The following is a 15,368-nucleotide window of genomic DNA, read 5'->3' as shown; positions in this document are numbered from 1 at the left end:
TAAACTTATCAAACTCCAAACCTTATTTTATAAAAGGAAGTTTTGTTAAAAGTTTTTCAAATGTTCTAAAGCGCTCAAACAATATAACTTAATACTAGTTATTAATTTAAAACATTGATCGCGTCAATTATATAAAACTGGGTTTTATATATAGAAGATTGTTAAAAATGTGATTTTACATGAAATAAGTTATTAAAGTATACCATGGTTTATCTAATGCAAGCAATAACCATGATATAACATGTTTTTTAAAATAGAATTATAAAAAACATCAAAGACCCCTTACAAACCTCAAATCTATGCAATCTTTTTAAAAAAAAAAAAAATACTCGCACGTCTCTTGTACGCACTAATGGGATAAATGATACCTAACCGTTTGGTGTTATGTTTTGATGGCCGGGGTGTTTTCGCGATTTCTATAACCAAGTTATAGGCCGATTACTCAAGTTTTTTCAAATTGGATGATTTGATCGGAAATCTCTTGTGATAAAGGATACCTAAACAAGAGAGTTCCAAAGCATAGATGAGATCAAACATGTCTAATTAGATTTGTTATTAGCGATCCCATAAATCTAGGAAATAAATAGCAGTAGATAATTAATAATCGATATCTACCGGGTTGAATTCGGATGAACGGGATAAAGGATACCTACCCATTTATTTGTTTTGCAACTTGGATCCTACACTTTGAAAATTAATGTTTTTAGAAACTAAAAGTGTATTAATTATTAAAGATTAAATATTGAAAAATACTAAATGAATTTTGTTAAAAATTTTGTAGACATATAATCCACTCGCATATCCATGAAATGTCATTTCTCTTTAAATTAATTAATGAAACAATAACATTCAATAGATACAACTTCAATGAATGGGTTCATGTCTTAAGAGACAATCTCGTGAGGGATGTGAAATTGTATACACTTAAAGAACCTATTCCAAAACAAATTGCTTTGAGCAATAGACCTGAATATGATACCTAGTATATACATCACAGTGATGCTCAAGATGCTTCTAACATCATACTAGGAACATTCATTCACGACTTCTAGGAAGTTATGGATAATTTATATATATATATATATATATATATATATATATATATATATATATATATATATATATATATATATCCTCCGTAATAAATAAAGAACTTTTTGCCACATGTCCTCTTCTCCTTCATTTGGACATATAGCATTTTCTAGAATTTTTGAATTTTCTATTTTTCACTTGTCATTTTATTGTATTTTTCATTTTATTAAATTAAAATTCCACATTTAATATGTATGGTAATATATATGTAAGGTATTTATTAGAAAAATGTTTTTATATGTAATGTATTCAATACATTAAAGCCTCATTAATTTTAATAATTCAAACTTTTTCTTATTTTTCTTATAAATTCTAACTTTTCAAATTGTTAAAATTTCATATTTAATTTTTTTAAATAAACTCATGTAATACATGGGTCTCACACCTAGTATGATAATATAACATGATCAGCAGTATTCCAATATATATAGTGATATTTTGTTGGAATAGTGCAACGCTAAAAGAGTCACCTTGTGTGATCTAAAAGGCCCATGTTTTATGAATAAACACTTTTAAGCCCAAGAAATCCAATAAGGCCCACATAGATGGATTTTGTTTTTTTCGGAAGAAACTGGACACTAGTAGAGGAACTGCTCTTCTTATCTAGAAAGAAAGTCTGGAAGAGACGAGTACTTCAGCTATCTGCGGGATAGAACTCATACTTTTCAAGTAACACTCAAGTACTTGCTACTTAAATGTTCATCTAATATTTGTAACTTGATTGCAAATATTTACAAAAGAGTAACTAGTTGAGCACAAGTAAGTTGGAACTACACTCTCGAAGTTTAGTTTATTATTTATGCTTACAACATAAATTGCTTGTAATATAAAACAATATTTGTTTTGGAGCAATATATGTTTTAAATTTAGCATGTATAAATATTTATGTCTTAGTTATTTGTTTAAATGTTTGATTATTTACTAAATCATTTTTCATAACGATAATACTTATATTCTAAAATGGTTAACTTCTATTTCTAAGACTAGATCTCTTAATAGAATTACAAAGTAAATATCAACATTTTATAAATAAAATTAAGTTCTATATGCAAACACTTTTGACTTAAACTTGTTTTAAATCAAACTTATCCATGACATTGCTATCTTTATTGTATAAATAAAATCCACATATTCCAACTTCAAGAAAGGAATCTTTGAAGGAAAATAATGTAGTTTATTTGACATATGTGAATCTTATTTATATATAAAATATTCCTAATAATATTTTCACTAAAGTGTAGAGAAAATAATTATTAAGTAACTATACACTTTGGTGTATGACTTCCTTTCCAATGAATGTCTATGATTGAGCACAAGATACAACCCAGTAGTACCATATAAAGCCTTCGTGATGATAAAGGGTGAATTAAACTTTACTTGATATAGTTTACTTTCTAATCGGTATAAATGTCCTCCTTTTAACCTTTTTGGGATTATATTTTAATCACTATTAATTGTATCTAGAATACAAACACCAACTAATTACATAATTGTAGAATATTCTAAAAGGGCATTTAGATTATTATATACAAACCCACCAAGAATAAGTTCATTTATTCCTCTGAAAGTTGAGTGAGCAGAAATCAAGCTTCTAATGAGAAAGCAAGTGGGAGGCACGTGGAACTTGAAGCAGCTCAAGAACCATAGCCAGATGGAACAATTGTTGGCACTAGTTTCAACAAGGAATTGTTGAACATGAATAGTAGCAATTCATAAACATAAATTGCTCACAATAATCATCTATGACTTGAGAAATGTGGAATCTCTCATTGATGAGTTCTTGGTGATTTCTAGTTAAACCATCAACTACCAAAATGTTATACTAGATCTTGAATATGACAAATGATTTAGAGTCATGAATATTGAGATGTAATCCATGTTTAATAATCAAGTATGGGCTTGATTAATCTTCCTCTCTATAGCAAGGCTAGAAGGAGTAAGAGATTCTTCTAGAAAGAATATATACAAGGATATATATACACATTTAGTAATACTTGTTATATAAGGATTTTCTCATACTCATGTCATTGACTATGGTCCTTATCATACTCATAACATTAACTATGATAAACCTTTTCACAAGTAGCTATGATTAGATCACCAAGGATATTATTTACTATAACTTCATACTCTTAATATGAGATATAGCAAATAGATTTCAAGAAAGACCGCTTTTCTTAATAGACATCTACTAGAAGATATCTATATAGCTTAGTCTGGAGGTTTTCTTAATCCATGTTATCCTAACTAAATGTGTAAGGCTTAAGATCCACTTGTAGATATAAAGCAAACATCTCAAGGTTGGAATAGTCATTTTAATATAAAGATACAAGTATGCTTTTATATCAAAATGAAAAAGAACGTGTGTATGTTTACTAAGAACTACTAGGAGGATAATGATATTCCTAATCTTGTATGAAAGAGACATACTTAATCATTTGAAATGAGATTCCAACTATGCTAGGTGGTTTTCACCTTAACCCGAAAAGTATTTCTAAAATGAAAGACTAGGGAATGACAAGATACTTTCTTGAAGTGTAAAATCTATAAGAGATAGATAAAGATGAATGTTAAAGGTTTTAACATTCTTTTTGCATGAAATGAAATTATCTTGAAAGAAGTCAACATACAAGATTCCTTTGGAAGATTCTTCATTGTCACATGACACCATTTTTGAGTTTGTCTCAAATGGATCTAGCACATAGGTTTGAGCTAGATAAAATTATTTATATTCTATTTTCTTGGCAAATGAATCCATCATTTATGTCATTTCATGAGATAAAAAATTGAATACATGGTTAAGTTACTAGATGGTTGTGAGAACATTCTAAGAGTACTTAAGAGCTAAGAGAATGTATATGAGATAATTAGTTTAGAATAAAATCTTAATGTAAAGAGCTACATATGATTTTGATTTCTAAATAAATATAGATAATTATGAATTATAATTAGATTATGACTTCATTTTGGAATGAAGAGTAAGTTGGAATGAGGTCCAAGAAAAATATAATGACTAGGTCTACTACAAAATAAGAATACACGACTTTTAAAGTTAAAGTCAAATATGATTGGATGAATGAGTTCATTGAAAAAACTATGTTGATTTCTGTCATTCAAGGATCACATAGAAATCTTTGTGACTTCGAGAGTTGACTTAATCAAGCTAAGGGACTCTATGTCACGAAAGAACACCAATCAATTATGGGGATATAGTATTCGCAAAATTCACACAAATAAAATTGAATTGAACCCATTAATAAAGTCTTTCCTTTTAAGCTAAGTATGAGTGGTCACACTAAATCCATAAGACTTTTATTATTCTAGAAATGTTTTTTTTTGTTTGGATTTAGTATTTGGATATTATAACATTGTAACAAAAATTATTACATAATGTTTTGATATACTAGGATATGATCATTACATTAATACTTGTTGTGTTCTATATTAACATGTTTAATCCATGAATAATCTTATTATTCTAAAGGTTCATATTCTATCATGATTATGGGAGCAATTATGAAGTAAGAATAATATGAAAATGATTGTTTGAATCTCACCAGATGAAAATAGGCAAGAAGTTGTAACCAAGTTTCATAGGTACTTGTCAGAGAACTAGTACTAAACGGACCCACATCAAGATCAACTCATAGATCGCAGTCATGAGTGACACTTGATTAAAAGGTATTATCTTTGTATCCTTAACACCTGAGACACATAGTGGGAATTAAGTGTAGGGAGTGTTGTGCTTTGATATGACCAAATGTTGTTCCTTAACCGGGTAGTTATAAAAGTCGTTTTCGGGTATGGTGTGAACTATGCAAGAGGCTTATGTAGTCAAGATGGGATTTGTTCCACTTATGTGTTGAGAGTTAGACATCTATTAGGAGTTACCCAAAGTTGAATTACAAATGAGATTGATTGTGATCCAAGGCTCATGTTTAACAGGATGTCTGTAACAAAGGGATAATTGATAAACTTACCTTAATACATGAATTGAAGCTTAGAGCTTTTGGGAATTGGATGTTGATGAATGGCATTCTTCGTCATGTGTTATTAAGGGGAAGTGAAATATTGCTAGACGTTCACCACTGTCTATATCAATTTATGATAAGTCTTGTACAAGTGGGAGATTAAAATATCTTGTATGCCCAAGAGTCATTATACAATGATACTCCTAATAATATATGATCATATAGGGTCACACCATATAGCAAGTTACCGTCAATTGATTATTTATTAGTATAATTTGATTATTAATAGATATATCAACACTTGTATTTAATTGGAAATTTATTATTTCATGGAAATAATATTTTACTAATTGGGAATTTATTATTTGTGGAAATAATATTTATTGGAGAAATAACAACTTAAGAAATATATCATAAAGTATGATTATTTATAAGTTATATTTATATATCTTAATAAACTAGTTCAATTTATATAAAAGGTAGTTTATATAAAATAAGATATTTATATATTCATATTTATATCTTAATAAGCTAGTTACAATTTATATAAAATGTAGTTTTATATAAAATAAGATATTTATATATGACTAGTTATATAAATATATATGTTGGGAATTCTTTATAAGAATGATTGAATTTGTATAAATATAACATGTATGTATATATAAACCAGCCATGAGACAATTTTTGTCTTCTTTGTGGTATGATTTTCTCGAAAATGTGAGAGGGGATCAAACATGGTCTTCTTTCGAATTGTTTAATGGTGCATGCCATGCTTGAAAGAGTGTTGTCCCATGCTTTTACTTTTGTGTCTCCTTTCACCTTTTGGCTTTATTGTCTCTTCTTGCTTTTGGCCATTATATAAGGGAGAGCATGCAAAGTTAGAAGTGTGAGCTCTTGCAAGCCTCATTCTTCTTCTTCTTTGGAGCCAAAACCGAGAGCAACATACTCTATAAGAGGGCTGCCAAATTTTAAGCTTTATAAGCTCTTCTTCTCCTCTATTCTCTTGCAATTTGATGTTAGACAAAGTCCCTTTGTTGCTTCACATTTGAACATATATTGGTATATATTTCAAAGGCTTATGAACAACAAATTACAAGTGAATACTAACATGTTTTGATGGTTCTACTCTTGCTTGGTGGATACTTCTAGAAAACTCTTGTTTTAGAGTTTATGCCACACTTCATCAACTTCCAACCTCCCTTGAGGTCAAAGTCTTCAAAGGTTGTTATGTATTCCCTTCTATGGTTATTTTAATCTTTCCAAATCTTGCAAAATGATCCTTGGTGGGTAAAACAGTTTTAGTTTTATTCAACATTTTTAAAGCTTCAATTGTCATTTTTACCGGTTGTGAAACCAGATTTATGAATAATAACCCAACAAGACATTCTTTTAGCATTGGATCTGAAGTTTGAACGTTAGGTCTTAAGCTATTAAGACCTTGGTTAAGGATTTGGGATTATGTGGTTACGCCAAACGTTTGGGTTAGAACGGTGGGCATTCGGACGCCAGGCGTTCTCTCAGAAGCACATTGGATCGATTTTGGGTCTTGGGCCATTTAGGGTTTTGGGCTTGGATTAGTTGGGTTTTGTAGGGAAAGGGGCAAAATGGTCTTTTTCCCTTAATATGATGAAGGATGAGTGGACCATTGGTATAGAATAAAACCTTAGTTATTGATTGGAGTCGTTTTTGGATTATGTTTAGTGTGAGGATCAGTGTTCGCAGCAGCTCGAGTGTGATTTGATGCCTTCAGTCTGAGGTGAGTTTCCTTCACTATAGTCGTGGGTTGAAGGCACCAATGTTGACCCACTAGATTATGTTTGTAGTATGATGATTGTCTTCGTGACAATTACCAGTTATGTGTATATCTGCTTGGTGTCTTTGCGACTCTTATTGTTATGATTATACGTGTTAGTGGTAGGGGTAAAATAGACCCAATATCGGTTGAAAGATACAGAAGGGTGAAATAGACAAAGTACCAGTTGAAAGATACCAAAGGGGGTGACATAGACCCAGTACCGGTTGAAAGATACCAAAGGGGGTGAAATAGACCCAATACCGGTTGAAAGATACCGAAGGGGGGTGAAATAAACCCAATATGCTTTTGAATGTTTATATGTATGGTATGAAGTCTTTTTGGGGAACTCACTAAGCTTTGTGCTTACGGTTTTTAGTGTATGCTTCAGGTACTTCCAGGTCGAAAGGGAATGGCCCAGCTTGATCACACTGTATCCACCTATGATTTTCCGCATCATGTGATTTTGGGATTTTGTACTCTGATAATATGTTACTATGATATACTCTCGACTGTTTTGATATGATTATCGTATGATTGAAATGAATTTAAAAATGAAATATTTATCTAAATTTTTGGGAGGTTACAAAAATCTTACCAACATACTTCTTCCTTAACTCATCTAGTTGTAGTTTTTGATCAAGTTACCCAAGTTCAATAATTACAAGCAATATTATCAGACCCACCACCACAATACACTTACATATGCCTCATTAGAAACAAAGCACATTCAACGATGATATTTTTGTCTATCACTCAGAGGTAAGTCTTTTTGGCTTCATTCACTGAAAAACATTCAACCAAGTTATGTATATAAAATATAAAATATATTTTATTAGTTTCTAAAACTACAATCAAAATACAAAATAACATAAAGTTAATTATCAAGTTATGTATATAAACATGATATTTTGTATCACAAGAGTTTTCAAATAAAAATAATAATAATTATGAAACTAGAATGCTACATCAAACAAAGAAATGAAAGTATATTGTGATTTATGCAATTTAAACCTTTTATTTACTAGTCTAAAATTTTATCAAGTGTCCTTTAGATAACATAAGGAAAGATACAACATGGCCTTTTAATGTTATTAACATACATGGTGAGTCTTAACCGAATAATATAACAATTAGTAGTAATCTAACATGCGATGTATGTATTATCATGTTCCGCCAAACCAAAATCATACAATAATGATATTTTACTTTTTAAATGTATCTAGAACTCATTAAGTCCAAAACCATTTATTTTTATCATAACATAAAGTTATGATACAAACCCTATTTTCACATTTTAAATTATCTATCATTTGGTATAACAAGTAAATATCATGAACAAATGATTAATCATTGTTATAAACAGGTACATCAGTACTTATGACATATAAACAAATAAAAACAACAAATGATTAATCATTGTTATAAACAAGTACATCAATACTTATCACATATAAACAAATGAAAACAACAAATATTATATGAGAATTCAAAATTTCCAACAAAAGATTTCTTTGAGACATTTGATCGAACACCTTGCAAGCATCATTTTACTCAGCTTCATTTTGATGCTTTTATCAAATTCCTCACCAAAAAAAGTTTTCAAAACAAAAATTAGAACAAAATAATATAAAAATTATGTCACATAAATCTTAAATTAATAAGGAGATGGGTTCAACTATTATAGCTGGGATTTAACAATTAAAAAAAAAGTTACTAAAACTTGGGTTCAAACAATAATGATGAACACTAGCATAAAACCCGAATAATCAAACATAAAATTAATGAAAGAAAGTTTACCTGATTTCAGAAAGTTGAAATTTGAAAAATAACATGAAACCCAATGCATATTACGAAATTGAATACACATATGCGGAAAATTAAAGATTGAACTCGAATTTTGTAGTTTACAGCAACATTCAACGACGATTACAACTGCTAGCAAGTTTTTTTTTCCAAAAAGATGGAAGGAAGAAGGAAGAAGAAGATGAACAAGGAAGAATCTCGATCTAGTCGATCTAGATGAGGTCAGGTGTTAAGATGTGAAATTTGACCATAGTACCCTCAAATATTTTTCCATTGGTAAGAAAAGCATAAAAAGTTCCAACAAATTGCAAATATGGCACCACGCATTTCATTAAAAAAATTGATTTTATAACAGCCACATTTTTTTGAGATTAATGGTTCGAATTTGTCTTCGCAGTCCTCACCGAATTTTGAGTCCTCGTCCGATTCTAACTCTCTCTCTCTCTCTCTCTCTCTCTATATATATATATATATATATATATATATATATATATATATATATATATATATATATATTTGTTGGTTTTTAATATAAATGATTTTTTGTATAAATGATTTGTATACATATGAGTTGATTATTTCACAAATGGAATTTACATATGCACATGTCTTACATCTTCATTAAAAATGTTTATTATTATGGGGTCTTTTTGGGGAACTCACTAAGCTTTGTGCTTACGGTTTTTAGTGTATGTTTCAGATACTTCCAGGTCGAAAGGGAAGGGCCCAGCTTGATCACACTGTATCCACCTATGATTTTCCGCATCATGTGATTTTGGGATTTTGTACTCTGATAATATGTTACTATGATATACTCTTGACTCTTTTGATATGATTATCGTATGATTGAAATGAATTTAAAAATGAAATATGTATCTAAATTTTTGGGAGGTTACAAAAATCTTACCAACATACTTCTTCCTTAACTCACCTAGTTGTAGTTTTTGATCAAGTTACCCAGGTTTAATAATCACAAGCAATATTATCAGACCCACCACCACAATACACTTACATATGCCTCATTAGAAACAAATAACATTCAACGATGATAGTTTTGTCTATCACTCAGAGGTTAGTCTTTTTGGCTTCATTCACGGAAAAACATTCAACCAAGGATGATCAACAATGGTAACACACTAATTGGACACTGTTTTTTAAAGATAAATATAAAATATTTTTTATTAGTTTCTAAAAATACAATCAAAATACAAAATAAAACAAAGTTAATTATCAAGTTATGTATATAAACATGATATTTTGTATCATAAGAGTTTTCAAATAAAAATAATAATAATTATGAAACTAGAATGCTACATCAAAGAAAGAAATGAAAGTATATTGTGATTTATGCAATTTAAACATTTTCTTTACTAGTCTAAAATTTTATCAAGTGTCTTTTAGATAACATAAGGAAAGATACAAAATGGCCTTTTAATGTTATTAACATACATGGTGAGTCTTAACCGAATAATATAACAATTATTAGTAATCTAACATACGATATATGTATTATCATGTTCCGCCAAACCAAAATCATACAATAATGATATTTTACTTTTTAAATGTATCTAGAACTCATTAAGTCCAAAACCATTTATTTTTATCATAACATAAAGTTATGATACAAACCCTATTTTCACATTTTAAATTATCTATCATTTGGTATAACAAGTAAATATCATGAACAAATTATTAATCATTGTTATAAACAGGTACATCAGTACTTATGACATATAAACAAATAAAAACAACAAATGATTAATCATTGTTATAAACAAGTACATCAATACTTATCACATATAAACAAATGAAAACAACAAATATTATATGATTATTCAAAATTTCCAACAAATGATTTCTTTGAGACATTTAATGGAATACCTTGCAAGCATCCTTTTACTCAGCTTCATTTTGATGCTTTTATCAAATTCCTCATCAAAAAAAGTTTTCAAAATAAAAATTAGAGCAAAATAATATCAAAATTGTGTCACATAAATCTCAAATTAATAAGGAGATGGGTTCAACTATTATAGCTAGGATTTAACAATTAAAAAAAAAGTTACTAAAACTTGGGTTCAAACAATAATATACATATGAGTTGATTATTTCACAAATGGAATTTACATATGCACATGTCTTACATCTTCATTAAAAATGTTTATTACTATTTTTATTTTATTTTTTTATAAAACCATATTTTTAATAATCGAATTTGATTGAAAAAAATTTAGATGCAAGGAGTAGCAAAAAATCCAACCGTGCCTTATTAGTGGATCAATTTTATTAAAATTTAGAATTCACATTTAATTTGCCACTCAAGATCATAGCCATCCAATTTTCTAATCCAATAGTCCAGATTTATTCACATACACATCAATATTACAAGTAGAACTAATAATTTAATTAGGCAATGCACATAACTAAATATAAGCAACTTAAATATTAAACTAAACATTATAAATTAACCAAAATATTAATGCAACAATAGCCCAGCCCAACCGAACTGAACCCAATATTAAGAACCAAGGCTAGAATTGTAATGTAAACATACATAAACAACAGCTTATAAAAAGAGTTAAATACAAGAAGAAACAATATCCTTTCATTAATTTGTATAGTGTAAAACTTTACTTTTATTCTGATATTAGAGCATTAAAAATTTAAACATCTACCAAATTATAACAATTTCAACTATTTTAACTGAATTTTGTCATGATAATACAACCAAAACCATCTCTAGATCACGATCAATGACTCCTAATGACTCAGTTTGCAATGATATCAGATTCTAACTTCTTATGACCTGATATGAACACAGGCTTTGTGATCAAAACCAGTAACAAAAATCCATAGAAATACAATTGATTAAATTAGATAGAACCTGGAATTCTAATTTTTTTCAATAGAAAACAAACATTAAAGTATCTCAAACCTCAATCAATCATGGAACTTTAGGAATTGTAGACAAACAAACCTTATCAACTTACTGTACATAACACATTTCAATTGACAAATACCAGTGTCTGCATAAACAAAAAAGACAAGATTTTTCTCCACAAATTCAAAGAATTCAAAAGCTTCAAACCTCTCTCACATGAATCCCATTTCTATCCTCCAAAAAAGGAGAAAAATCCCCTCTTTTTGGGTTCCTCTTCCACCATTACAGCCTTCATGCTATCTTGCTCAACTAACCTCCAAGCTGCTTGTTCAAATGCCAATCCTGCTAAAGTTGGAGGCTTATTTAGAACGAGTGGAAACCCTCTGTTTGTACTCCGAATTACTTCTGAATCCTCTGGAATCACTCCGAGCAATGATAATCCCAACATCTCTTGAACATCAAGAACTGACATCATGTCTTCTCCCCTTATCAAATCAGTCCGAACCCTGTTCACAATCATCTTGATATCCCTAATTCCGTCACATTCCAGTAGACCAGTGACTCTATCGGCATCTCTTAGTGCGGTAATGTCCGGCGTTGTAACCAGGACAGCTTCGTTAGCCGGAGTAATTGCCGTTATGAACCCAGCATCGATACCTGCGGGGCAATCTATGAGTATAAAGTCCGGGCAACCTTCTTGCCGGTCTTTTAATGCGTCAACAAGCCAAACTAAGGCTTTTCCACCAAACCCTAGTGGCAATTTTGACCTAGGTTTTGAGATACAAAGTAATTCGAAGTTTGACCAGCGCTTATCGCGAACTAAAGCTTGGTCGAGGCGACAATCACCATTGAGAACTTCTACAACGGTGTAATTGACGCGGTTTTCAAGGCCGAGAAGGAGGTCAAGGTTGCGGAGGCCGACGTCGGCGTCGATAGCGACGACGGAGAAGCCCAATCGGGCGAGGGAAAGACCAACATTGGCGGTGGTCGTGGTTTTCCCGACTCCACCTTTGCCAGATGTGATGACGACGACTCTTGGCGTATCACCGGCGAGCTCTGGCTTGCGGTTGTATTGAAGGACGGATCGAATGGGTGATAGTTTTGGGTAGGGTTTTGTTGTTGGCTTAATTAGGTTTTTGTATAGGGGATTGAAAGGGATGAAGTTGGAAGAGCATAGAGATGAGGGTTCTGTTAGCAACTGCATAGATGTCATTGCCGGTGGAGGGGGTGAGATTGGGCGGCTGCAGAAAGAAGCAGCTCAGCGATGGCGACTGTACTCTCATAAATGAGGGGACTTCGGACCCTCCCTCAAACTCACCATTTTCTGAATAATAATACAATATGTTTATTTTGGACAAACTCACCATTTTGTGTATTTTATTTTAGTATAATAATTTATTTAGGTAGCATTTTTTCTTTAGATATAATCATATTCATTTAATATATACATAATAGAGTTGATACATATCGACGGAAGTCAATCGGCCAACAAGTGCCGCTAACTCTTTCTGATAGTAAAACCAATTATTTTGAAAACAAATATATACCACAAAAACAAACCAATATATTACCAATTGAACCAAGAATATTAGTAATCAATATCTTTAATATCTTTAGTAAGCAACATGTTTGTAGTATCATACAAACTACGAAATCATTGTATGGTAGTGATACAAACTTTTTAATACCACGATAATAGTATCATAACAATTAGTGTGTGTGTGTGTGTGTGTATATATATATATATATATATATATATATATATATATATATATATATATATATATATACTAGCTGTTTATCCGCGCAAAGCGACGGGTACGGATCAACAAAATGACATAAAAAAATTGTTAAACAAAATGACGAACAGATAGAGATTTCTTATACATGGGCTAGGATTAAACGTAAGACATTTTTGGCTCATTCGATTTTAGTAGAAAGAAAAACCAAAGGAGGAGACAGCGAACATGAGAGAGAACCAAGGTTTTGCGGTCAATGGCTAGGCATTCATGATAGACGAATGCTAGATCAATGTGCCTCTTCCAGTTTATATGAAATGCTTTATAACGTGTACATCGTATTAGACCTATTCAAATGGATATGAAGAACACTTGGCCAAACTTTGACCTATTCAAAATCTTATCATCATCTTATTTGACTTTTTCATTAACGTTGACCGGATAAGATTCAGTATTTACCGATTCAATTGGATATGAGGAACACTTGGTCAAAGTTTGACACATTCAAAATCTTATCATCATCTTATTTGACTTTTTCATAAATGTTAACCGGATAAGATTTAGTATTTACCGATTCAATTGGATATGAGGAACACTTGGTCAAACTTTGACCAATCCAAAATCTTATCATCATCTTATTTAGCTTTTTCATAAATGTTGACCGGATAAGATTCAGTATTCTTTTAATGCATAAAGTCATTGTACATGATGCACTAATGGTTTGTACCTCTTAATTTTCTGCTTTGACCAAATTTGCATAATAAATAATATATATATATATATATATATATATATATATATATATATATATATATATATATATATAGTATATTTAAAATTTTAGTATTCTTGGTACTTATGATTTACAAACTTTCTTATCAGCATTTACCAAATTAGTAAAGTTTAGCGTTTTAAACTTTGACATGTCTAAGTTTCTTCCACCGCTTTAATTATGAACTCGTGATAGAAATTAATAAAATCATTTTTGATTGAATTTTCAATCTCAATCATTACAAAAATGTTATTCATAAAACCCCCAATTGAAGTTTTACAGTACTCAAGAACTTGAAAATCATCATTCATAAAATCCTTATATTGTTGGTATATAGCAATATCAATATGTACCAACCGAACTTATTGGTAAATAAACAAGCTGGTACCAACTATATTTGATATGGTAGTGGTAAAAAAAATTGTAACAACTATAATTAATACGGTATACGGTTTAGTGAAAAAATGTATTGATACCTACCGGTTTCACCCCTACTTGAAATCACATTGTTATCAATATCATATGTCCAAAATTTCTAGATAGCTTTATTTAAAATTAACTCTTTATTTTTATATTTTGTTAGCTATATGTTTGGTGTAAACATGTGAAAACAACTGTTGATAAAGTAGGAAAACATAGATTTTAAAAATATAAACATAAGTTTGTTTGTCCAATAAAATAATCTCATAAACAATAATCATTTTTAAAGTAAAATTTCAAAATAAATATGACCGGAATTATGAATAAATAAATACTTTAATTTATACTAAAAAAAACTATTAGACATATAAAAATGTCCTTAATCACAAATATCCAAAGACTTATTAAATACAACATTAGATATCTTATTGTTAAGTTTATATTGTTTAATATTAACATTTTTAATCTATCTCTGCGATTAATTCTGATTTGCAATGGATAAAAGGTGGAAGTGATACTATGTCGATTGCTTTGGTGCCTACTATATACTATACACTGAAAATTGTTTTACAATTTATTTTTAACATTTTTTGATGTTATAACAAGTATTTTATAATAATTATTATCCAAATTTCATTTCTTGTCATCATTTCATTAATAAAGTTTTCTTGTATTCAAAGCTTCTAATATAATATGACACCCTCCTATCTATAAACCAATTGACCAATATATAAAAATAAGGAACAAGGTAGCAAATTTCATAATCACATAACATGAATATATAAATACTATTATTTGGTAACTATTTATCGTATGTCTGTAGTTTCCTTGGCCTTTTTAACGTCTCAAAAACAGTGGTAAATTTTTCATTTTTCAAACACTCAAAATGTAACAC

General features: G+C 29.9%; 1 protein-coding gene and 1 long non-coding RNA gene across 2 annotated transcripts; both read right to left on the bottom strand.

Moving 5' to 3' along the window:
* Positions 1 to 7,395: 7,395 nt before the first annotated feature.
* Positions 7,396 to 9,078, bottom strand: LOC145073913 (uncharacterized). Its single transcript, XR_013691597.1, has 2 exons — positions 8,659 to 9,078; positions 7,396 to 7,643 (listed from the first exon to the last, which is right to left on the bottom strand). It is a non-coding gene; the product is annotated as an uncharacterized LOC145073913 (long non-coding RNA).
* A 2,508-nt stretch (positions 9,079 to 11,586) lies between these two features.
* Positions 11,587 to 12,889, bottom strand: MIND (septum site-determining protein (MIND)). Its single transcript, XM_079020414.1, has one exon. It carries the CDS (start codon positions 12,753 to 12,755, stop codon positions 11,772 to 11,774), a length of 984 nt encoding a protein of 327 aa, XP_078876540.1. The 5' UTR covers positions 12,756 to 12,889; the 3' UTR covers positions 11,587 to 11,771.
* Positions 12,890 to 15,368: the final 2,479 nt, after the last annotated feature.

This window comes from Lactuca serriola, chromosome 9 (genome assembly GCF_051521515.1).
Source record: "Lactuca serriola cultivar US96UC23 chromosome 9, Lser_US96UC23_V15, whole genome shotgun sequence".
Taxonomy (NCBI): domain Eukaryota; kingdom Viridiplantae; phylum Streptophyta; class Magnoliopsida; order Asterales; family Asteraceae; genus Lactuca; species Lactuca serriola.
Note: the sequence above shows the minus strand (reverse complement) of the source record. Positions and strands in the feature narration are given on the sequence as shown.